This window comes from Mastomys coucha, unplaced genomic scaffold (genome assembly GCF_008632895.1).
Source record: "Mastomys coucha isolate ucsf_1 unplaced genomic scaffold, UCSF_Mcou_1 pScaffold9, whole genome shotgun sequence".
Classification (NCBI taxonomy): domain Eukaryota; kingdom Metazoa; phylum Chordata; class Mammalia; order Rodentia; family Muridae; genus Mastomys; species Mastomys coucha.
In genome coordinates, this window is record NW_022196915.1 from 21,293,271 (window position 1) to 21,313,148 (window position 19,878).

A 19,878-nucleotide genomic window follows, 5' to 3' on the forward strand; every position below is an offset into this window, starting at 1 on the left:
ATGCAGAGATGAAAAATAGTGACAGAGCCTGGGGATGTCTCAGTCGGTTGAAGGTTTGCTGTACAAGCATGAAGACCTGGGTTTCAGCCCTAGCACACAACTGAAAGACAGGAGTAGGTATGCACTTGTAACCCCAGTCCTGGAAAGGCAGAGACTGATAGATTCTTAGGATTTGCTGGTCTACACACACACATACACACACACACACACACACACACACACACACACACACACACACACCAGTGACAGTGAAAGAAAAACAAGACAATTTCCCAGAACAGAAGAGGCCTCTTGCTACTGTGCAGAAAGGTCACTTGTTCTGCTTTTCTATCCAGGGCTGTACTATCTCAAGCAACTCATTACAGTAATTTTTAAGCTGAAAAAGTATGAACACCTGTAGGAGGAATGGCGGTGGCCACCTCTATGGAAAACACCGGGGGTGAGGGTGAGGGTTGTGGGGCACAGCCCCAAAGGCATCTCCTGCAGGAGGACCTAATTGAAGACTGCCTGAGAGACCAAAGATTGCTGATGCAGACAATGCCAGCCAACTGGGAACCGCTGTTTAGAAGAGATGCTTTCTTGGAACCAGTAGGGTATGGGTGGAGGGTCTTGCAGCAGCATTCTGAGGAGCTTGCTGTAGCATTTCTCACCTGTTCACTGAGTCTGTGTTATTGATTCCATGCCACCTCACCTCCCACCCCCAAGGGCAGGTAGGGTCAGCGGTGAGTAGTCCAGGGCACAGGCAGCAAACACTCAGTTCTCATCACGACTGTCCAGCTATAACATTCCCCTCCTCTACTCTACCACACATCACTCTCATTGCTCGCCGTCCATCAAGCCTTCTTAGTTTAGAAGCACCTCAAAGACAGATGAAAACACTAGCATCCACCCAGGGTAATGTTTCCAGTGCCATGCTGTGCCAGCAGTGCCACACTGTCCCAGCACACTGCCGGTGTACTCCCACAGCTGGTTAACCCTGTAGCAGGACATCCCAGGGGAAGATATCTCATATTAAAGCGGCCCTCTGGTGTGTAATCCCATAAAATACTCTCCATAGCAGGACATCTATACAGAAGGATACCCCCAATGCTTCTACCTACAGAGAAGGAATTGTTCCTTGCAGCAAATTATTTGAGGTAGGGTAGAGGGGAAGCAGCTATCACTCTCACACAGGAGGGCGGGGCTATAAACCCAGAAGGGACATTGCTAGGCAGGATGGGAGTGTTCAGATCATGGTGACAGTGTAAGCAAGGGCACCAGAATGACATCCAAGGGAGGCTGGGCCTGATCAGCTAGTGTCAGGTTCAGGCCGTCAGGAATGCCATGTCTTTAGAGCTGCCCGGTGACAGATTTCTCCCTAGGACACAGCCAACTTGTATTTATCCTTCCCTGTGCCTGGTGCTGTCTGATATCCTCAGGCGTGGGCTGGGGTAATCCTTGCTCCAGGGGCCTGGTCAGTAGCCAAACATTCCAGAGGAGAGTCACCAAGCTGGATCCCCCTGTCCCTGGAGTCTCTGTCCTTCCATCTGTGTCTGCCCATTAGGGCTCAGCTGGCCTGGCCTTTGGATGCCCTAAGCAGGGCCCAATGTCCCTCAAGTAGGGGTGTGGTACCCACAGAGGTCCTCTTTTCTTCTCAAGTGTCCTTAGAGAAAGCCAGATGGAGGCAGGGATGCTAAAGACAGCCAAGGACCGTTAAGATTCCTTCCCTCCAAGAGGAGCAGCCTCAGCTGGCTGGGGGAGGGGACTGGCACTGTTGGACCACTGCCTGGAGTCCCGGGCTCATGAAAGTCTAGCTCACGCTCTCCTCTCTAACTCTCCACTCTCCTCTCTCTGTTGACTTTTCTCAGAAAAGACTCAGAAAAGTACACATGTTCTTGGAGGTACTTTGTTTTTTAAAAATATTCCTCAATCTCCTTTTGAGCATTTAAATATCTCTTTGGATGAATGTTTCATTTCTACATAATTTTTCAATTGTCTCCAGTCAGTAGTCACTTTCAATGTAGACTTGAACACAAAGGAGAGCCTAGAGGGGCCTCACTGGGCCAAGATCACTACACGGCCCATGCCTTGCTGGGCCATGACCGTAAGAAACCCCTTATCGATGGTCCCAGAAGCACTGTCCTGTATCATATGAGTGATGACAACAAGACTAAAAGAAACCTTCCTTACCAACCACCATGAACCAGCCTGAGCCTTCCCATACTGCCCACCCTGTGTTCAGGACAGTCCTCTTCTCCACCCCAAATGTATAAGCCAGACAAGGACAACAGAGAAAACCATGTTGGCCAAGAGGACACATCTGATTTGCAAGTCCCCATCCACTCTTCATAGGTAGCCTAAGAGTAGCTGATATCATGGCCACTGTCATGCCAAGGAGAAAGGCCTCGAGGGAAAGTGTGTGCACAGTGGGTCAACTGATGCCTGGTCTGGTTGAGACTTCACACATTCCACTGAGCGTCCAGAGGGCAGGGTAAGGCCTTCTTCTCCAGCATGTTTTGAGGATTGCATTATGGAACAGGGAGTAGCACAGGATGCTGCAGAACTGAGAAGGTTCTGGAGTGAATCTAAGGGAGCAGCAGTGCTGACCCCGCCTCCTTCTCCTTAGAAGCTCCAGTGGTAGTACTGGAGGAAAGAATATATGTGGTCACTATGACTGTACCCTAGAGTTCCATGAGAAACAAGATCTAGAGTCTACAGAGGGTGGTCAGCTCCACTGAGTGGTCCTCAGCCAGCCTACTGTCCCTAGTAGGGCGTGGAAGAATAGCAGGATTCTGTCTAGGGTCCCAGGTGCTGTGTAGTGGGTACCTGGGGGGTGGGGGTGGTACCTGAACTCTACAGAAAGTTTTAGCATCCCTCCTCAGAAGCACACAGGCCCTGCCTTCTTTCTCTGTGTGTCATGCCAGGTGTGGTGGGGCTGGCTAAGGGCAGGTAACAGGCCTAGAAAGAGTGGAATCTTCCCAGCTCCTTGGTCGAAGTTTGGCAGGGATTCCCCCTGGAGTCCTAAATGCATTTTAACTCTTTGGGATTAAATTACCCCGTGCCAGGCTGGCTCTCTTCCCATCTGGTCTCCCTTGGGACTTTGCCCCAGTCCTCACCCTTTTTCTGGAAACTTCTTTCTCCCAGTGGTCTCAACCTCTATTCCAACTCTGGTGTATAAATAAAACAGGTTCTCCTATGCCTTGTCATGCTTGTCCAAATAGCTGTCGTTTAACTTTTCTTCCTTCTGTGCTCCTAGAGTTCCTCTAAGAAATGAGCACAGGCCCTGGCTCCTCTATACCTCATCCCTCACACACTCAGACACTTGGCCTTGGCACCTAAGTGTCTATACATACCAATGCTTGGTGTTTGTGTGTCTGTGTGTCTGTGTAAGAGGACCCTCCTCTATTTCTCCAGGTCCCAACATGGTTCCTCTCTGCTTCTCCCAGCAAACCGCCAGTGTTTTTGTGTGCACTTGGCCCTGGAAAATCTGTTGCACACCCCCAGGATGGTTTCTATGAGAGGAGAGCAAAAACCTGGCTCCAGCAGAGGGGAGAAGCCGTGTTTGGGAATGGGAAGACTGGAGACAAGCACTGGAGGGTCTTCACGACTGGGTGATTTCCTCCTCTCCCTGGTGCCTATGTACTACTCACATCTGTTGTCCCCATAGTCTCCTGTCTCCCCATAGCAACTGTCCCCTTCCTGTCTGCTCCTAGAGTTGCCCTTGGCTTGTGTTCTGGTTCAGGGATCCACAAGGACCCCCTCCCAGGACCTATCGGGCCTCTGATGTGCTCTCTTCAGGGCCTTCAAGAGGTCAGAGGCAAGTGTGAGTCACCGGAGGGCCCGGGCAAGGTGCACTTCTAAGAATGCAGTCTTCAGCTGTGACTGTTCCTTATCTTCCCTCCGCTGGATAGCTAGATAGATGGCTGCCTGACCTTCAGCAGGGCTATAAACAGCATGGCCTGTCAGCGCTGATAGGCGCTACCAAGAACAGCCCAAGGTGCTGTGCTCCAGGGGCCTGGAAATTCCAGGAATTACCAGCACAGCTACCCCCAGAATAGTCTCAGACTGTCCTCCATTCTCTTCCCAAGGGTCCACTATTCTCAGTGTCACCGCCGAAGCTGGGAGAGTTCAATAATACTGAGACTGAAATCAGAGGAGAGAGGGACAGAAGGCCTCTCTGGACTATGGCCCAGGCGAGCCTGCCAGGTGGGGTGGAGGTCGAGGCCTTCCAATAAAGAGACAGGCCTCACCCATCCCACAGCCCCTTTGCACAGTAGCCTCACACTCAGCCTCATTTCCACAATGTCAAGTGTGGACAGCACTGTCCCATTTTATAGGTGATACAACTAAGGCTGTGCTACTGGCGACACAGCAGAGAGATATAGAACCGAACAAAGACACTTGCCTCTTCCCTAGGATGGAGAGTGCCAGTAGCCATGAAGGGGCAAAGTCCCACACCCAGCTGCAGAGGCAGGGGCCCTGCTGAGGCCTGGGCCTGTTAATCTGCTCCCTCAACTTTGCTTCCTGGAGAATCAGCTAAGGTAGGGGAGGGGAGGGTGAGAGGGCAGCTCAGGTTGCAGGCCTCTGCACCTGTCCAGGATAAATAAAGATGTTTGCCCCCCTCTCTAGAGTGTCCCTCCTGAACCCCATCTCTGCAGATTCTTAGGAGTAGACTCACTTGTGTGGGGGGGTGGTCTTCTGCTCAGGACGATGCCATTGTACCTGTGTGGAGGCCATGATTAGGGTGGGGCCCAAGCTATCACCCAGGATGCAGGTGGCAACTATTTTTTTTTTTTCTGGGAGGAACATAAACCTGCTTTTGAGAGAAGCTAGCTTTCCCTAGGGCCTGGTCTGACAGGCGAAGGACCAGGTGTGAGAGTTAGGCCAGGCTGATCACCTCTCACAGTCACAGTGTCTGCACCCAGACTGGGGGTGGTGGTGGAGGGCGGGTGCTGAAGGTGGGCAGAATCTTAGCCCTGTGTCTCTGTGAGTAGACTGTATCTGGTACAGAAGGGACTTGGAAACCTCAGCAGCAAATGTCACAGGCCTAGTGTTCACGGTATCTGCCTTGCCATCAGCACTGGGCCTAGCACTGGCCAAGCCTGGGGTGCCAAAGCCCACTGTATCTGTGGCCCACTAGATGTGTTTTTCAAGAGAGAGCAAGACCTGAACACCGTGGCTCAGTCCACCCTGCTACAGGCAATCTGAGGCATGTATCAGAAACGAGGCAATCCCCCAGTACCCTGGCTTCTATTTTTAAAAGTCTCCCTAGCGTTAGCTTCCAGCACATCCCAACACACCTCCTCTTTGAATGAGAACATTCTTCCTGCTGTCTAGCTTAAAGCCTCCCTGCTGCCATTTAAGCCCTGGCCATCCGGGGCCAGGTGGTGCATAGGTCTGGAGTGAGGTCATTGACTTTCCTGGGTGCTACTGATCCTGGGGATGAATTTGTTCCCATAAGACAGAGCAGCAAGCCTTGGGGATGGTGGGCGTTGGGGACTGTGGGCTCAGCCCTAGGCGTAGGAGGTCAGAGGGCACACAAGGATGTTGGGAGAGACCCTATCTTCTACAGGGAGGAAACCTATGCTACAGGAGTGGGGACTGTGCAGAGCCTGGACTGGGGGTAGCCACTGGACTCACATACCCACATGTCACCACATCATCAAGCAAGATGGACATGGTTTAGGGTGTCCTCTTAATAGGAGACCCTGTGGTTTTCAGGGCAGTGTGTCTGGAGAGCAGAGACTTCAGGTCTACAGCAGAGAGGTGAAGGGCAGCGTCCTTCCACAAAGGCTACTGGAAGTGCCTAGCTTAAAAGTGATGTGAGGACCAAGACTGCTTCAGGGGGAGCATTGAGCCCTCTATCCAGCACTTTCCAGGATTCCCTACTACCACTGAGTGCTAGCCCTAGGTCCGAGGGCAGTCTCTGCTGCTCTATGGGAGAAACAGCAATCCAGTCATATCTGATTCCACCCTCCAACTCCACAGTGACATCCTGGAGTCTAACTCTACATTTTAAGCCCAGATCAGTCCTGCCAGAGGCTCAGTCACCAAGCAGGTTATACTAGTTTCCTCTATGCCTCTCAGGCCCCCTAAGCCATGGGGCCTTTGGTCCCACATCTACCAGGACTTGTAGGATGCCCTTACCTAACAAATAGTGAGCAGATAGTACCAGTCTATGGCCTGAGTGCTGGGACTGTGGCAGTAATTAAAGCCCCTCCTCTCTTCCTTCCAAGTCTGTCTACTTTTTGGCTTCTCTGGGCCTCTGTTTCTCCAACTCACAGGAGCTGTCCCTGACATTCAGTGCCATTTCCATTGGATGGTGCTGTTTCTTCCCTGGACTTATATCCCAACAGTAGGGCAGCAAGGACAATGTGCTGTCCATCTACCTGTCTGGTACCTGCCTTCCTCACAATAGATCTGCCCTTTCTTAAGCAGCTGCCTGCTTCGGGGGAGGGATTCCAAGCTTGGGGAATACCCCCAAGCTTACCGTGCTGGGGAAGGACTTAGGAAGGCCCTGTATTCTCTACCCACAAGCCTACCCAATCTGCCAACTCAGCATTTCCTTCTCAGCTCAAAATGCCAGCTCTTTGCCTGTGACATCTTGCTTAGATGGGCAAAGTCCAGGGAGCAAGCTTAGGTGAACAAATTCATCTGTGGCCAAGATAAGGAGACCATTCCAGTCCTGGACTTCAGACCAGGAATAAGGCAGGCTCTGCTCTCCAAGAGCCCTGGGGAAGACAGACAGATAGACTAACAGACAGATGGGCATGAGCGTACCCTCTCCCAAGAATGCCCCACCCCTTTGGGAATGAGGCTGTGGGCAATGTGCACTTACCCGGGAGATAGTGAGGGGCATATTGAAGTCTTTGCCTCCCTGCAGACGGAAGCCCCAGGGCCCAGGCCCGGTCAGAGTCACACTGTAAGACATACTGCTGCTGACAGCGGTGGCTTCCTCTGCAGACAAACAGTACGAAGAGTCAGGTGAGAGGACCCTTATGCAGCCTGTCTTTCCAGCCCCTATCTCTCTGCTCCTGGCCCCAGACCCCAACCCCTGGCCTTGCCTGCTGTGTTCCTTGCTGCCTGGCCAGGCTGTGCAGAGCTCCTGGGAGGCTCCTAAGAATAGCTGGAAGTGAATGCCATCGACACTGATATCTGCCCTTGCTGCGCCCATAAATGGACTGTAACCCTACACTGGGCCCGCCTGCCCGTGGCCTCCCAGCCGGTCCACCATGACTCACGCGGCTAATATAGTCCCCCGGGAGGGGTGTCAGGCACCCATATACCCATCCCCAAGGGGCAGGCATGGAGGACTGGCCTCCCTTGTGCCTTCTGCAGAGCCCACGCTCTGTTGTAGTCGGTGGGTTCACTCTGGGTAGGGGTTTTGCTATTCTGTTGCTCCTGGTAAGGACCATGAGTTGGCACCTTATCCATTGTGGGACCCCAGTGGGGCCTTGGACTTAGCTTAGCCTCCAATGGGTCAGAAGAGTAATGATTGGCTCCTGGGTCACTTTTATGGGTCTAGACATTAAAATGCCCATGTAGTGGCAGGGCTTTGAACATGGCCAAGCTCAGAAAAGGACTCGTCACACCAGCTTCCACAGGGTCCTAAGAGGCTGGCACCTTGGATTGTAAATGTCAAGTCTCAGAGAAGTCAAATCTATTCTCCAAGGTCACACAGGGACTGGACTCGGGTCCCACAAGAGCCTGAGCTCATTCCAATGGGACTCATGTCAGATAGTGGGCTCCTAGTGGCTATAAAGTCTTCCCAAGCCCTGGCCCAAAGAAGGGGTGCTGCATGACCCCCAGGATAAAGGTCTTAAGCCAAGTCTGCGGTTGTCCCACCCCTCTAGACCCTCTGGGGCCCAGGCAGTTATTCCTGGCTCTTCTGTGTCATTTGTGCCCTGGAAAACTTGACAGTAGCATGGAAGCTACAGCTGCCAGCGTCGCACGCCAGGCTCCGTGCCCTTTGCGCAGGAATGACGGGATAGGGAGAAGTGCCATTTGTGCCATTTGTTCAGCTGCTAGGACACAGAGCTAGAAGGGGCAGGGGAGGGAAGCACGTGTGGCATGTTCAGCCCATACCCCGGAGAGAGTGTGCTCTGGGTGGGGGCCTTGGCCCTTGGGACTTCAACGGGCATGACGTTTGGGTTAAGATGCCCCTAGAAGCCTGCCCTCCCACAAGAAAGACTTCAGATCTCATGAGGTCTGGAGATAGATCGAGGCTCACTCTGGCTCCTCAGCTCAGGAAACTGAGGTTCAGGGAAGATGGGATGGCTTCTTGCCGGCCCTCTCAAAAACAGTAACCTAGAAGGCTCAGTGCCAGCCTGGGTGCGAGTAATTTCCTAGCTGCCATAACTCCGGTCTCACACCCCAGTCCTGCCATACATAGGGTGCACGGTAGAAGTGGTGGTGTTACAGGGTCACTTGGGAATTTGTCCAAGGTCACAAAAAAATAGCAAGTGGGAGCAGTGGGGACTGGGGAGGACTTGGGCTCTTCTTTGTTCCTGTACCATGCAACTCCACCGTCATGGACTGGAGGTTAGCACCACCCCATCCCACCTCTCCCATCCCATCCTCTGCACCAGCCCCATCCATCCTAACTATCCTTGTTTCCCAGGGCCATCTATCTGTCATTCCCAGCTGGGGACCATCCAGCCACGCAGCATAACCAGAAAGAAAGGGCAGACCCTGGACCTGGAGTCCCAGCGATATTGTACCTGGAGCCGAAGGCTCTTTCTCTGGCCTCTGGCTCTGCCTGATGATGACTTCTGGTTAAGAGAGGGGTGGTAGGGAGATGCTCTTAAAGGGGAAGGCCAGCCTCTCTCTGCCTCCCCTGGGAGATCCAAAGCCAGTTGGAGAGCAGTGTGTACACAGAGGCTGAGCCGAGCTCCACACGTCACTGGGGAGGGGTGCATGGGCCAGACTGGCCTTTGTCCCTCCTCTATTTCACTCCCGAATAGTTTGAGATGGGTTTTCAGGGGTGAGAGTTTAAAGCTGGAATTCCAGGGGACAAAGTTAAGAAACCGCTGGAGGCATGAAGACCAGCCCCTGTTCTCTTCGCTGAAGCACCAAGAGACATGTTTATCACTAGAGACCCCATTTGTTTTTTTTTTTTGTTTGTTTGTTTTTGTTTTTTTCTTGTGCCTTGTCAGATCTACATCTGGAAGGAACTTAGACTGCTAACATGGAACAAACAGTAGGGGCAGGGTGTACACACGTGTGCTCGATGTGCATGCAAGTAGGTACCTATGTGCCGGCCAGTGCCCATGTACATGGGAGTGTGGGCCACAGTGGGAATGCTATGGGGGAGCTAGAGGCAAGGAAGTATTCCTAGTGCACAAAGTAGAGTCTGTGTTCAGCTTTTGAGCTCTAGCAGCAGGGACGCAGGGAAAGGCTTTCTGAACCAATGAGATGTCCGGCCTGGTTGTGAAGGCTGGCCAAGATGCTTGTCTCATAAATAAATGATGTGCTCCCCAGTGCCATCGCTATTGTCATTGTCTGGACAATCGCAGCATACAGCGTCTGAAGAGAGGCAACGGCTGCTGGAAGGGAAGCAGGAAAACCTGGGTTTGTGCTTCAGGCGGAGCCCAGGTGTGGCTGCTGAGCCGAGTAGCGGCAGCCTGTGCTTCACGCCGTGGAAAGGGGCCAGAGATTCATATCCAGTGTAGCACGAGTGACAGGAACACCTTCAAAGCTTCCAGGCTTGTGAGATAATCCTGGGTCTGTGCATGTGATGGGGAGGTGACGGGGCTGGGCAAGTACCAGAAGAAAGGGAGGGCCAGTGGGCATCCTACATCCCGAGATCCAGGCTGGGGAGGTGTCCCTTGGTCTGAAAATAAATGATACACATCTGTTCATCTCTAGGAGTGTCTCATAGGGCCTCCTAAAACCTCTTCTTATTTGAAAACATTGACAAGCGAAAGGAACTGTGGGAAGGGCGGGGCTATGATCAAGGTTGGGGTGGACCTTCTCAAGGACCATACCCCAAAGGGGTGGACCCTCTCGAGGACCACATCCCAGAGAGGGTGGGGCTTTTCAAGGACCACACCCCAAAGAAGGCGCCAGCATAGGCTGTTTTCAGAATAACCCCTGGGATATCCTCAGGCTCCTGGACTCCTGAGGTTCAGACTCCTTATGCCGCCTTCCACCCCAGTTTATCTTTCCTCTGCAATTGCATGTGTGTGTGAGGCCTGGCATCCCCTTCATCCCTGCTCCCCATACCCACTCACCTTCTTCCTGACCTGTAGCACCAGCTTTCTCTGGAAGTTTACCTCACCCACCACCCTATTCCAGGACACCAAGTTCCCACACCCCTGAGCCCCAGTATGTTCACTCAGGATGTCCATGTAGACAACTCAACCCCTTCAACCAAGGAACCTCAGGGAATTGCTTCTGTGTGCTTGTAACCTGATGGCAGGGCTTGTCACTTGCGTTTGGCAACTGCTGATGGTTGGCCTCCATGCCCAAAGCCCCTCCTGGTGGTTCCGCCTCATCCAGGATAGACATTATTATGTCTTCAACCATTTCCTGGCCAGCAGAGGCCACTGTCAGGCTTCTGCCCTGGCCTCTGTGGTTGTACATACTGCCTGGGATACAATATAGGGGGACAGGAGCTCTCCGACATCAGAAGCATCAACAAGCTACTCATGGGGAAGCAGCATGAAGGGAGGAGAACAGGACACGTCTATGATCCCAGAGTGGCTGAGGAAGTCTCAGAATACCCAGAGGCTGACAGGGGGCTGCTGTGTAAGAGAGAGGAGGGTGGGGGAGCTGTCAGCAGAGGGGGGAGGGGTGCCTGGGCTCGTGGCATTTCCAGTGTTCCAAAATATGGCCTTCTCTAATCACCATCCACATTCCATTCCATAGGCACTGGAGCTGACAGCTGGCCTTCTTTTAATAGCTACAAGTATTCTCCTTGGTGACAACTTGAGCGCAGGCCATTGGCAGTGAGTGTGTACATGGCTTGAAGCTCCCCTCCCTGTGTTTGTCCAGCATCAAAACCTGTGAGAGGTGCACACCATCCCACTCTGTCACCCACACAACGCAGAGGCATCACAATGACAGAGAGTATATGCCAGGAATATGGTCCACACACGCATGAGTCATTCTCTGCTGTAGGCAACATATCTTCAAGAGCACATACAGTTATATGGATACTCTACATATACATATGGTATATATATGGTACAACATAGCTGACAGCATGCCATGCACACAGTTACACAGTCACAAGCAGATATTCCCCCTAGACACAGATCATACTTAGATCCTGCTACAGATGTCTGAGAGTCACAGTGTCCTCTAGGCAGGCAGAGGGAAGCTGGCAATTATGGAGGGGACTCTGGGAGGCCTGTTCACACAGCAAGCCTGCCTTTCTGGTCACTCCTTAGGCTACTTGGCCTGGCTCCCTGCCCTTTCACAGACCGGCAGGTACTGGGCCCAGGGACCTTGGGAGTCTTGGATTTCTGTACCTGGGGGCTGGGAGGAGCCTTGGCTTCTCCATCTTCCAGGTCCTGACTGCAGAAGGATTGTCCACTTGCTTGATGGGCAGCTCCCCATGCAGCTGTTGTTTCTGTGTCTGTCCAGCCCTGGGGAAGTGGGAGAGCAGCTTTGAGGTGTGAGGGACAGCTTACTTAGAGCATACTCATGCCTCCTTCCTTTCAGCCTCTACACAGGTATTCACTGAGGGGGACCCATGACATTATTTACAAAGTTGTGGTCAGCAAAGTGCAGGAAAGAGTATCCGCCTGTGGGGATCGTTTGCCTGCTTATGTGTGTAGGTGTTTAGACAGGTGTCCTTCATGAGAGTCAAGGCCTCTGTGAGCAAATGAGACAGACTCCTCAGTTTCTTCAAGTGGTTTCTACTAGTGGCTCAGAGTGGTTCACGGTTCCATGTCTTAGCAGAAAGGCTCAGGGCCAGAGCAGTGGAAGGTAGCTGGGCAAATCAGCCATGCTGGCTCTCAGATGCACAATGAGGGTGTGGTGGGTCAAGGCTTGAAGCCACGTATGATCTCAGGCTAGTGCTCCTCGTTTCCTGTAGCTTGTAGCTCTTACACCTCCTGTAAGGTAGCATTTAGTGCTAAGGTACAGGGATCCTGGACCAGCTCTTGCCGTGGAGAAACGCGTGACTTGGAAAGCCCGTGGTTAGACTATCTTGCTGCTGGGTAACTTCAGACCACCCATCTTCTCTCTGCCCTGGGTATTCCTGCTTGCCACAGAGGGCCATGCAGTGGAGGTTAGAAAACAGTGTCCCCCAGCCTAATATGTGGCTCTGTCACCCATGTCCAGGTCCCCAGGGCTGGTTGGGAAAGGAAAGGTGAGGTACCAACCGATGGCAGACTCACCACTTCACTCTCAGAACCCAGGGACTCTTGACGCTTCCGTCCAGAGATCCAGCTGAGGTCTGAGGACTGGCTGCTCAGGGTGGAACGGTGGGTAGAACGGTAGCTGAGGGAGGGGTGGCTGCGCTGGCCTGATACTCTGAGAAGCGTCCCAAGGCAAGGCAGGTGCTGGGCAATGGCCATCCTGCAGCAGCAGCATGCATCTGGTTAGGGTGAAGGGACATGAAAGGGAGAAGGGAGGGACAGACTAATACAGGGCTTTTGCACAGGAAGCCACCATGGCTGCCTTAAGACATAGCCCTGCAGTTAAGGTAGGCTTCCTCTCAGGAAGCCATTGGTATTTTGTGGGGTGCTGGGAAAGAAGAAAGGGGCATGCCAACTGTGGACCTCCCCCCAGTGTTATTAGCTGCACCATAGCATTCATGACCCCCAACTGATACATACATGAGGGACCAGAGAGATAGATAAGCCCTGCCTTCAGCGGCAGTCCCAGGCCCTCCATGCCCCTAGGTGGGCTTGGAGGCCTGGAGGAGGCCACACCTGTACTTGGGGTGAGTGATGGCATAGATGATGGGATTGTGGATGGCAGAAGCCTTGGCGATGACAGCTGGTACTGAGCTCATGTAGGGCGTCAGGATGTGCGAGTACCTAGGACAGAGATGGCACAGGGTCCCCTTTTTACACCCCAGTTGTCTCTATGGCAGTCCTTGCCAAGGCCCACACTAAACCAGTGCTTGACCAGTATAAACCAACACAGCCAAGTCAACCCCATAGTGAGAGACTGGTAGGAACCAGGGAGAATTCTGGTTTAAGGTGGGTAAGAAGGGAACCAAAGATGGTTGAGGATGGAGCTCAGGGAGGAAGATATGATGTCACACCTGCAGGGATTGGAGTGGCTAGGTCCCACTGTCCCTTAGAACCTGTGCGGCTGGCAATATCTCTCTGTGCTAGTCAATTATCCCTGGTCTTCAGATCCTGCATGCACCGCTGCCACACCCTCACCCCATCCTGTTGTGCACTGCTCCTTGGATGTCCTAGAGAAACTTCTGGTAGGCCCCTAGAGGAAACTGCATTGTTACTACTCAAGAAGATTGGTTTGGGGGCTGGAGAGATGGCTCAGCGGTTAAGAGCACTGACTGCTCTTCCGAAGGTCCTGAGTTCAAATCCCAGCAGCCACATAGTGGCTCATAACCATCTGTAATGAAATCTGATGCCCTCTGATGTGTCTGAAGACAGCTACAGTGTACTTTCATATAATAAATAAATAAATCTTAAAGAAAAAAAAAAGATAGCTCAAAGTACCAAAATCTCATTAGGGTGCCATGGTTACCAGACTCCAGCCACAGAGGATGCTAGCAGGCACCACCTAGGAACCCATTCTTAAGTAGCAGCAGCCCTAGCAGTGTGCTATGGCTCAGGCTAAGGGGGACCCAAGCATCAGGTTCCAAACAAGACAGAAGGTTCCCAGATGACCTATGTGTAGCCAGAATATCCCTGAAGCTTCCAGGAGCTGGGCAAGCCTAGTGGGGTGAGGCATGTCACACAGGGGGAGGGTAAGGCTGTAAAGCTGGATCTAGCATGTCAGGATGGCTGACCTGGGTCAGGTTGGAGGGAGAGGCTACCTGGACCTGTGCTTTAGGGCTCGTACAGTTCTATGGCTCCTGCTCACCCAGCAAAGGCCACCAGGGCCACAGTGGAGTAGGGAGCCCAGGACAGCACGAAGAGGAGGATGACGATCAGTGCGACCTTGGCCATCTTCCACTCACTCTGCAGCCGCTGCCACTGCCTCCGCTGCAGAGGGGACTCACCGCAGCCCTCACAGGCCCTAGGAAGGTTGCATCTGGGTTGTAGCAAGTACCAGGATCACGACTACCGCAGGGAACCTCTCTGGACCATCTCCGGGAACCTGTAGGAGCCATCTTTTCCCATATAGACAGCTCTGACTTCCAGAAAGTCCTCATTTCACTTGAGCCTCAGCTGCCCTCCTGTGGTCCTACCAGGATTGCAGTCTCTAAGCCCTCCTCAGGGGACCTTGTCTCTGGGAACTTTCCTAGCTCACTTGTCTTGACCTATCTGTATCTGCGCATGTTCCGATGGGCGGACCCTCCCTTCTTTGGTTCAGCACTACGCTGCGCACTTACCGGCCTGTCTCTCGGATGGCCCTGAAGATGAAAATGTAGCAGAAGATGATGATGAGCAGGGGGAGGAAGAAGACAAAGCAGAAGAGCAGCATGGTGTAGGCACGCACCCGAGGTGTGAAGGTCACATAGTCCCAGGAGCAGGATGTCAGCAACCCCTCAGGCACGTAGGCACCTGGGAGCCGGGGACAGGTGCTCAGCTGTCACTGTGGTCTTGCTGAGGGTAGCTTGCTCAGGAGGGATTTTAAATGTGGAGCTTGGTTCCTAAGCACAGCCTGGCCCCAGCCACATGCCTACCCTGCCCGGAATGAAGAAAGCTGGTGGCAATTGAAAGATGTGAAGGGAGACCTCTAAGTTGGTTGTAAGGGGGACCCCAGTCTAGCACTGACTAGAGCTAGCTCCTCTGTGGCCCCAGGACCATGATCCTCAGGGATAAAGTCTTGCAGCTTGTCTTGCCTGCTGGGGCCTCACAGCCTGACTGGTCTGTCTCACTACAAACTCAGCATCAAGCATACCCCATTTGCTCCCACTCCCTCATGCCGGTATTTGGTGATGGGTTTCCTGACTGACGCTCTAGTCTCTGATGAAGCACGCTGAGCTTCCCCGGATGCTAGTGATGCTTCTGAAAGTCCATCTGACTTGAGACTTAGGTGGTCCGTGAGGCTGACAGCTCTCTAACCCAACATTCCTTAAACTTCTTGTCTCCGCCTATCTGCCCCTCCCCTACTTCCACCAACACACTTACTCCAGCCAAAGAAGGGTGGCAGACTCCAGGCCAGGGCATAGAGCCAGACGCCTAGCAGGACAAGTGCCGTTCGTCTTTTGGATCCTATGCCGATGGTGGCCAGTGGACGTGTGATCACCAGGTAGCGGTCCACGGCTATGGCTGTCAGTGTGATCATGGAAGTGATGCCAAAGACAGCCCCACAGAAGGCATAGAATTCGCAACCTGTGGGTAAACCCACTTCCCTCAGTCTCTGGAGAAGAAAGTCCCCTGGGATGGGACAAACTCAGCTCCTTCCCTACCTCCCAGGAAACAGGACTGAGCCAACTCCACCCTGCTTGCTTGCCACATCTGACCAGAGGGGCAGAGGCCTCAAGACTAGAACCTCATCTTTCCTCTTCAGTCACAGGATTCAGGATGCTGCCCACTTGCCCAGCAGGAACAAATCACCTCATCTGGGCCACCTTCCACTGCTGCGGCATCCCTCTCTTAAGATCCCTTCCTGCCAGGCTGGAGAGATGGCTCAGCTGTTAAGAGCACTGACTGCTCTTCCAAAGGTCCCGAGTTCAAATCCCAGCAACCACATGGTGGCTCACAACCATCCGTAGAGATCTGATGCCCTCTTCTGCAGCTACTTACACATACTTACATATAATAATAAATAAATCTTAAAAAAAAAAATCTCTTCCTCCCTATGACAAAAAGGATCCCCAAGTGTCTACCTGTATCCCCAAAGAGCCACTTCTTGTAGAGGCTGCTGGCAAAGAAGACCGGGGCCTGAGTGAATGACATGAGGAAGTCGCTGACTGCGAGGTTGATGACAAACGTGTTTGCCGGTGTCCGCAGGCCTCTGTTCCTGTGAGGTCAGAGGAAGTCAGGGCATGCTTCCCAATACCTCCAGAGCTATGAAGACCTTCTTCACCCTCAGCTATTCACACGTGTACACACACACACACACACACACACACTACTACGCTAAACATACACAGGCACGCAAACATGCCATGCATGCACACCCCCACCCCCACACACATGCATGAACACAGGCTGGGGCTCTTGGGCCTCAGACCTGTCTCTCAGTCCAGCAGGTACCACCGATCATATGGGCTAAGGGCTCTCCCATGGTGAGTCCCTCACAGTAACCGAGGAGTGTCTCCAGCAACAGCTGTGCTGCCCAGGAGGCGTCTTAGACATGTCAGTTTTTTCTTCTCACCCTTTGGGTTGCTCCCTCTGTGTGACTCACTTTGTCTCCCCGGACAACCCTCCCTGGACACAGCCTCCCAACAGTGTCCCTCCAGACTCCCCCTCCCATTTGCTCTGAACCTTCTTACTAGCTTCTCAGGCGGCTTTCTTCTCTTCTTCCCTACCTCTCTTCTTCTCTTGCTCCTTCTTCTGTCCAGTCTAGCCCTGCCCAACTCAGCCTGTCTCTTCAGTGTTTACATTTGAGGTGGCAAAAGGCCCAAGAACTTACAGCTATGACCATGGGACAGGCACTTTCATCAACCTCCTCTAACACCATCCATCTTAACATAGTGGATCCTAAAGGGGGCTTAGTGGCTCCCATTGTCCAGATGAGAGTACTAAAGCCTTCACTCACAAAAGGGCTTGGTCCCCATTATTGCGGCTCAGTAAGTTGCAAAGCCAGGATTCATCTCCAATCAATGAACATACAGAAGAAAGGCCAGTGATGAGAAAGCCACAGTTCCATGCTGGAGAGATGAGATGTATGCACTCCAGGTGGTAAATGACTGGCTCACTTCTTCCACTAGTCTGTGGTGGAGCCTGAAGTCTGCTCACTTCCCAGCCTGCCTGTTATAGCCAGAAGGCAGTAGGTTGGGAGGGAAGCTGAGGTGTGTGTTAGGAGTGGCTGTTGAGGGTTTGAGGATCCTGGAGTCTAAAGATGTTCTTCAGGTAGAGGGAGGAAGGAGGATTCCTCTGGGTACAGAGGATGACTGAGAGCAGGGTAGAATGATCAGAAACCCTGACAGTACTGCCCACCTCAGAGGTTATGTTTGAGGCCCAGTGGGCATGCATGTATATATTCAGGGTTCCCTGGGCCATTTTCCACTTTTCGTCTGCTCAAAAACTGGTACCTAGACCTGATGCTATAGAAGGTGTGCACCTCGATTCTCTGCCAATCCTAAGGTGCCCTGGATAGAGCTGGGTGACCTGTTTACCCTTGTATTCTGTCCTGTCTATATGTGTGGATATACACAGTGTCCTTGACCCAACCCCACCAACCAGGCACCTGCAGAAGGTGTAGATGACCGTCAGATTGCCCAGCATCCCTGTGAGTCCCACCAGCAGGATCACCGTGCCTAGGGTATAGTGAGCATGGTCTGGGACATCGACTGTGGGGAAGGGGACCCAGGCAGCAGCCTGAGGTGCAGATGTCTGGAGAGAAAGAAAGGAGAGCATCACCTACAGATGTTCCTGGGAAGCAATAGTAAGTTTCCAATAAAACGGGTGGGTAAACTGAAGAATAGATGAAAAGCTATGGCCAGCCCATAGGAGGAAGTGGAAGTCTTCCAAAATTTAACTCTGAGCCCATGTATGTGTGGATGCTGAGCTCCTAAGAGAGAGGTGAAAGGCTCAGATGGGCTGCTGGAGGTTAGCAGGACAAATGCATGACTGCAGAACAGGGCACAGCTTGGGTGACCTTAAGGAATTGGTAGAGCCAGCTCCTGGGTACTGCCTTCCCAATGGATGGACGCCCACAGCAAGCCTCCAAGGAGAATTTGCAATCCCTGTAGCAAAACTAAGGACTGACACTGAAGCCTGGCAAACAAGGGAGAAAAACTTTCCACTAGAAGGAAAGCCTAGGGGCTGGTGAGATGGCTAAGAACTCCGACTGTTCTTCTGAAGGTCCTGAGTTCAAATCCCAGGTACTACATGGTGGCTCACAACTACCGGTAATAAGATCTGATGCCCTCTTCTGGTGCGTCTGAAGATAGCTACAGTGTACTTAATTATAATAATAAATAAATCTTTGGTCGGTGAGTGGGGTCTACTGGAGAGAGCGGGTAGACCTAAAAGTCAATTCCCAACAACCAGATGAAGGCTCACAACCATCTGTACAGCTACGGTGTGTACTCATATACATTAAATAAATAAATAAATTTTTAAAAAGAAAAGAAAAGAAAGAAAGCCTAGGTTCCTCGGGGCTGCTGCAGGGAGGTCATTTCCCCCATGAGGTTAGTATACAGGGACTGAGAATGTCTCTTAGGGAGAGGCAGGAGTCTGCTCATTGTCTTGCCCAACATCCCACTCTAGCCTGTACAAATCCAGAAGCCTGGGGCATGCATTTCTCCCTAGAATACTCCCACAGGGGATCTAGTCAATTTCTAGAAAGAATAGATGTCACCAAGGAAGGGCAGGTCAGCGCCTGCCTTTCTGGTCCCCAATGATCTCTGCCAGGGAAGACATTGCCTGTGCCCTCTTGTCTCAGCCACTTTGTGTAGAAAAAGCTTAGAGAAGTTCAGTGATGCCCAAGGTCCTTTCCTATCTCCCTGTCAAAACAGGGGTGGTGTGCAGGGCTGGGGACTGGAGTCTCTGTGCACACACATGCTTCCCAAACTTACCGTGGGGCTAACAGATAGAAGCTGGGCTCTTACGGAGATGTTCTGAGTGCTGTTCCAAACGCCTTGTAGGGCAGGGCTGGCTGTGAAGCTGGGATCCTGCGTTAAGCTTGATGGGACTCTTGGTCCTGAAGGAGAGTTCATGCTCAGGCTCTCAGAGGAGTTGCCGGCATGGAAAGCTCAGGGATCTGTCCCCAGACTTCTGGCTTTATACCATCCTTAACACTGCGGCGTAGTCCACCTGCTGCCTGTTCTCCTAGATCCAGCCTGGAGCTGCTCTTTGAGCTGCTGACTGCTCAATGTCTAATGAAGCGCAAAGGAATGAGTGCCACGCTGCAGGATTCCTCTACACTTTTAAGTAGCAGTACTGGGTGGGGAGGGGACTACACATGCTCAGTGGCTCCCTGCTTCTTTCGGTCTCTGAAGTGGGTCCCTGATGTCAGCCCTCAAGGGTCTGATGGTGGTGATGTGAATATGTGTGTATATGTGCATGGAAATGCCTATGGGGACACTAGCTGGCTCAGCTCCTGGACACTGGACAGAAGGCTCTGTCCTTCACACTTCCTGTTCTTCTGAGAGGCATGGTGGTCACTAGAGGAGGTAAATCTATGTAACGTTCTATCTCTGAGTCTATCCATGAGCCCATGACATCTTCACACTTCCCTGCACAAAGGGAGATGTACTACAATGTCACCTGGTATACAAGGACAAGAAATGTTTTTTAGGTAGATGTAGGACTGTGTGCCTATAGTGTCCGTGGCATTGAAAGACCCCTGGGGGAGACCCCCACTCAAATCTCAGGAGGACGTACACCCAAGGAATCACAGGAGACCACATCTTGATGTAATTACAAGAGGTATATTTTCATTTTCAGGACGCCCTGGTTCGGCACCACAGTTATCTCACACAGGAGATAATGGAGCCAACCACGAGGCTTGAAAGTTAGGGGTTTTTATATGGAAAAGGTCTGAGGGAACAAAGGGATCAGTGTGGTCATACATGATTGGCTAGTTCAAATATTAACTATTACGTGCAGAACAGAGTGGAAAATTCCTAAAGTTGGTGTTAATCTGAGTCAACAGAGCATCTGACCTTAAACCATATCTGAGAGGATC

At 52.2% G+C, this 19,878-nt stretch overlaps 2 protein-coding genes across 8 annotated transcripts in view; both read right to left on the reverse strand.

The window, feature by feature from the left end:
- The window catches only part of Ldb3 (LIM domain binding 3), a 62,290-nt gene extending 55,166 nt beyond the window's left edge, over positions 1 to 7,124 (reverse strand). For all 6 annotated transcript variants that reach the window (XM_031361612.1, XM_031361610.1, XM_031361611.1 and 3 more), the window contains exons 1-2: positions 7,044 to 7,124; positions 6,818 to 6,936 (exon numbers count right to left, since the gene is read on the reverse strand). In XM_031361612.1, coding sequence (XP_031217472.1) covers positions 6,818 to 6,910 — 93 coding nt within the window. In that variant the 5' untranslated portion in view covers positions 6,911 to 6,936; positions 7,044 to 7,124. The remainder of the gene's footprint in view (positions 1 to 6,817; positions 6,937 to 7,043) is intronic.
- A 1,967-nt stretch (positions 7,125 to 9,091) lies between these two features.
- Positions 9,092 to 19,091, reverse strand: Opn4 (opsin 4). 2 transcript variants are annotated; one of them, XM_031361617.1, is made up of 10 exons: positions 18,767 to 19,091; positions 17,434 to 17,579; positions 15,908 to 16,041; positions 15,207 to 15,410; positions 14,465 to 14,636; positions 13,993 to 14,148; positions 12,864 to 12,971; positions 12,327 to 12,507; positions 11,454 to 11,570; positions 9,092 to 9,811 (listed from the first exon to the last, which is right to left on the reverse strand). In XM_031361617.1, exons 1-10 carry the CDS (start codon positions 18,905 to 18,907, stop codon positions 9,773 to 9,775), a joined length of 1,398 nt encoding a protein of 465 aa, XP_031217477.1. In that variant the 5' UTR covers positions 18,908 to 19,091; the 3' UTR covers positions 9,092 to 9,772. The 2 variants fall into 2 exon arrangements, with proteins under 2 accessions (XP_031217477.1, XP_031217476.1); XM_031361616.1 differs by lacking the exon at positions 9,092 to 9,811 and having other exon boundaries at positions 11,337 to 11,570; positions 18,767 to 18,907.
- Positions 19,092 to 19,878: the final 787 nt, after the last annotated feature.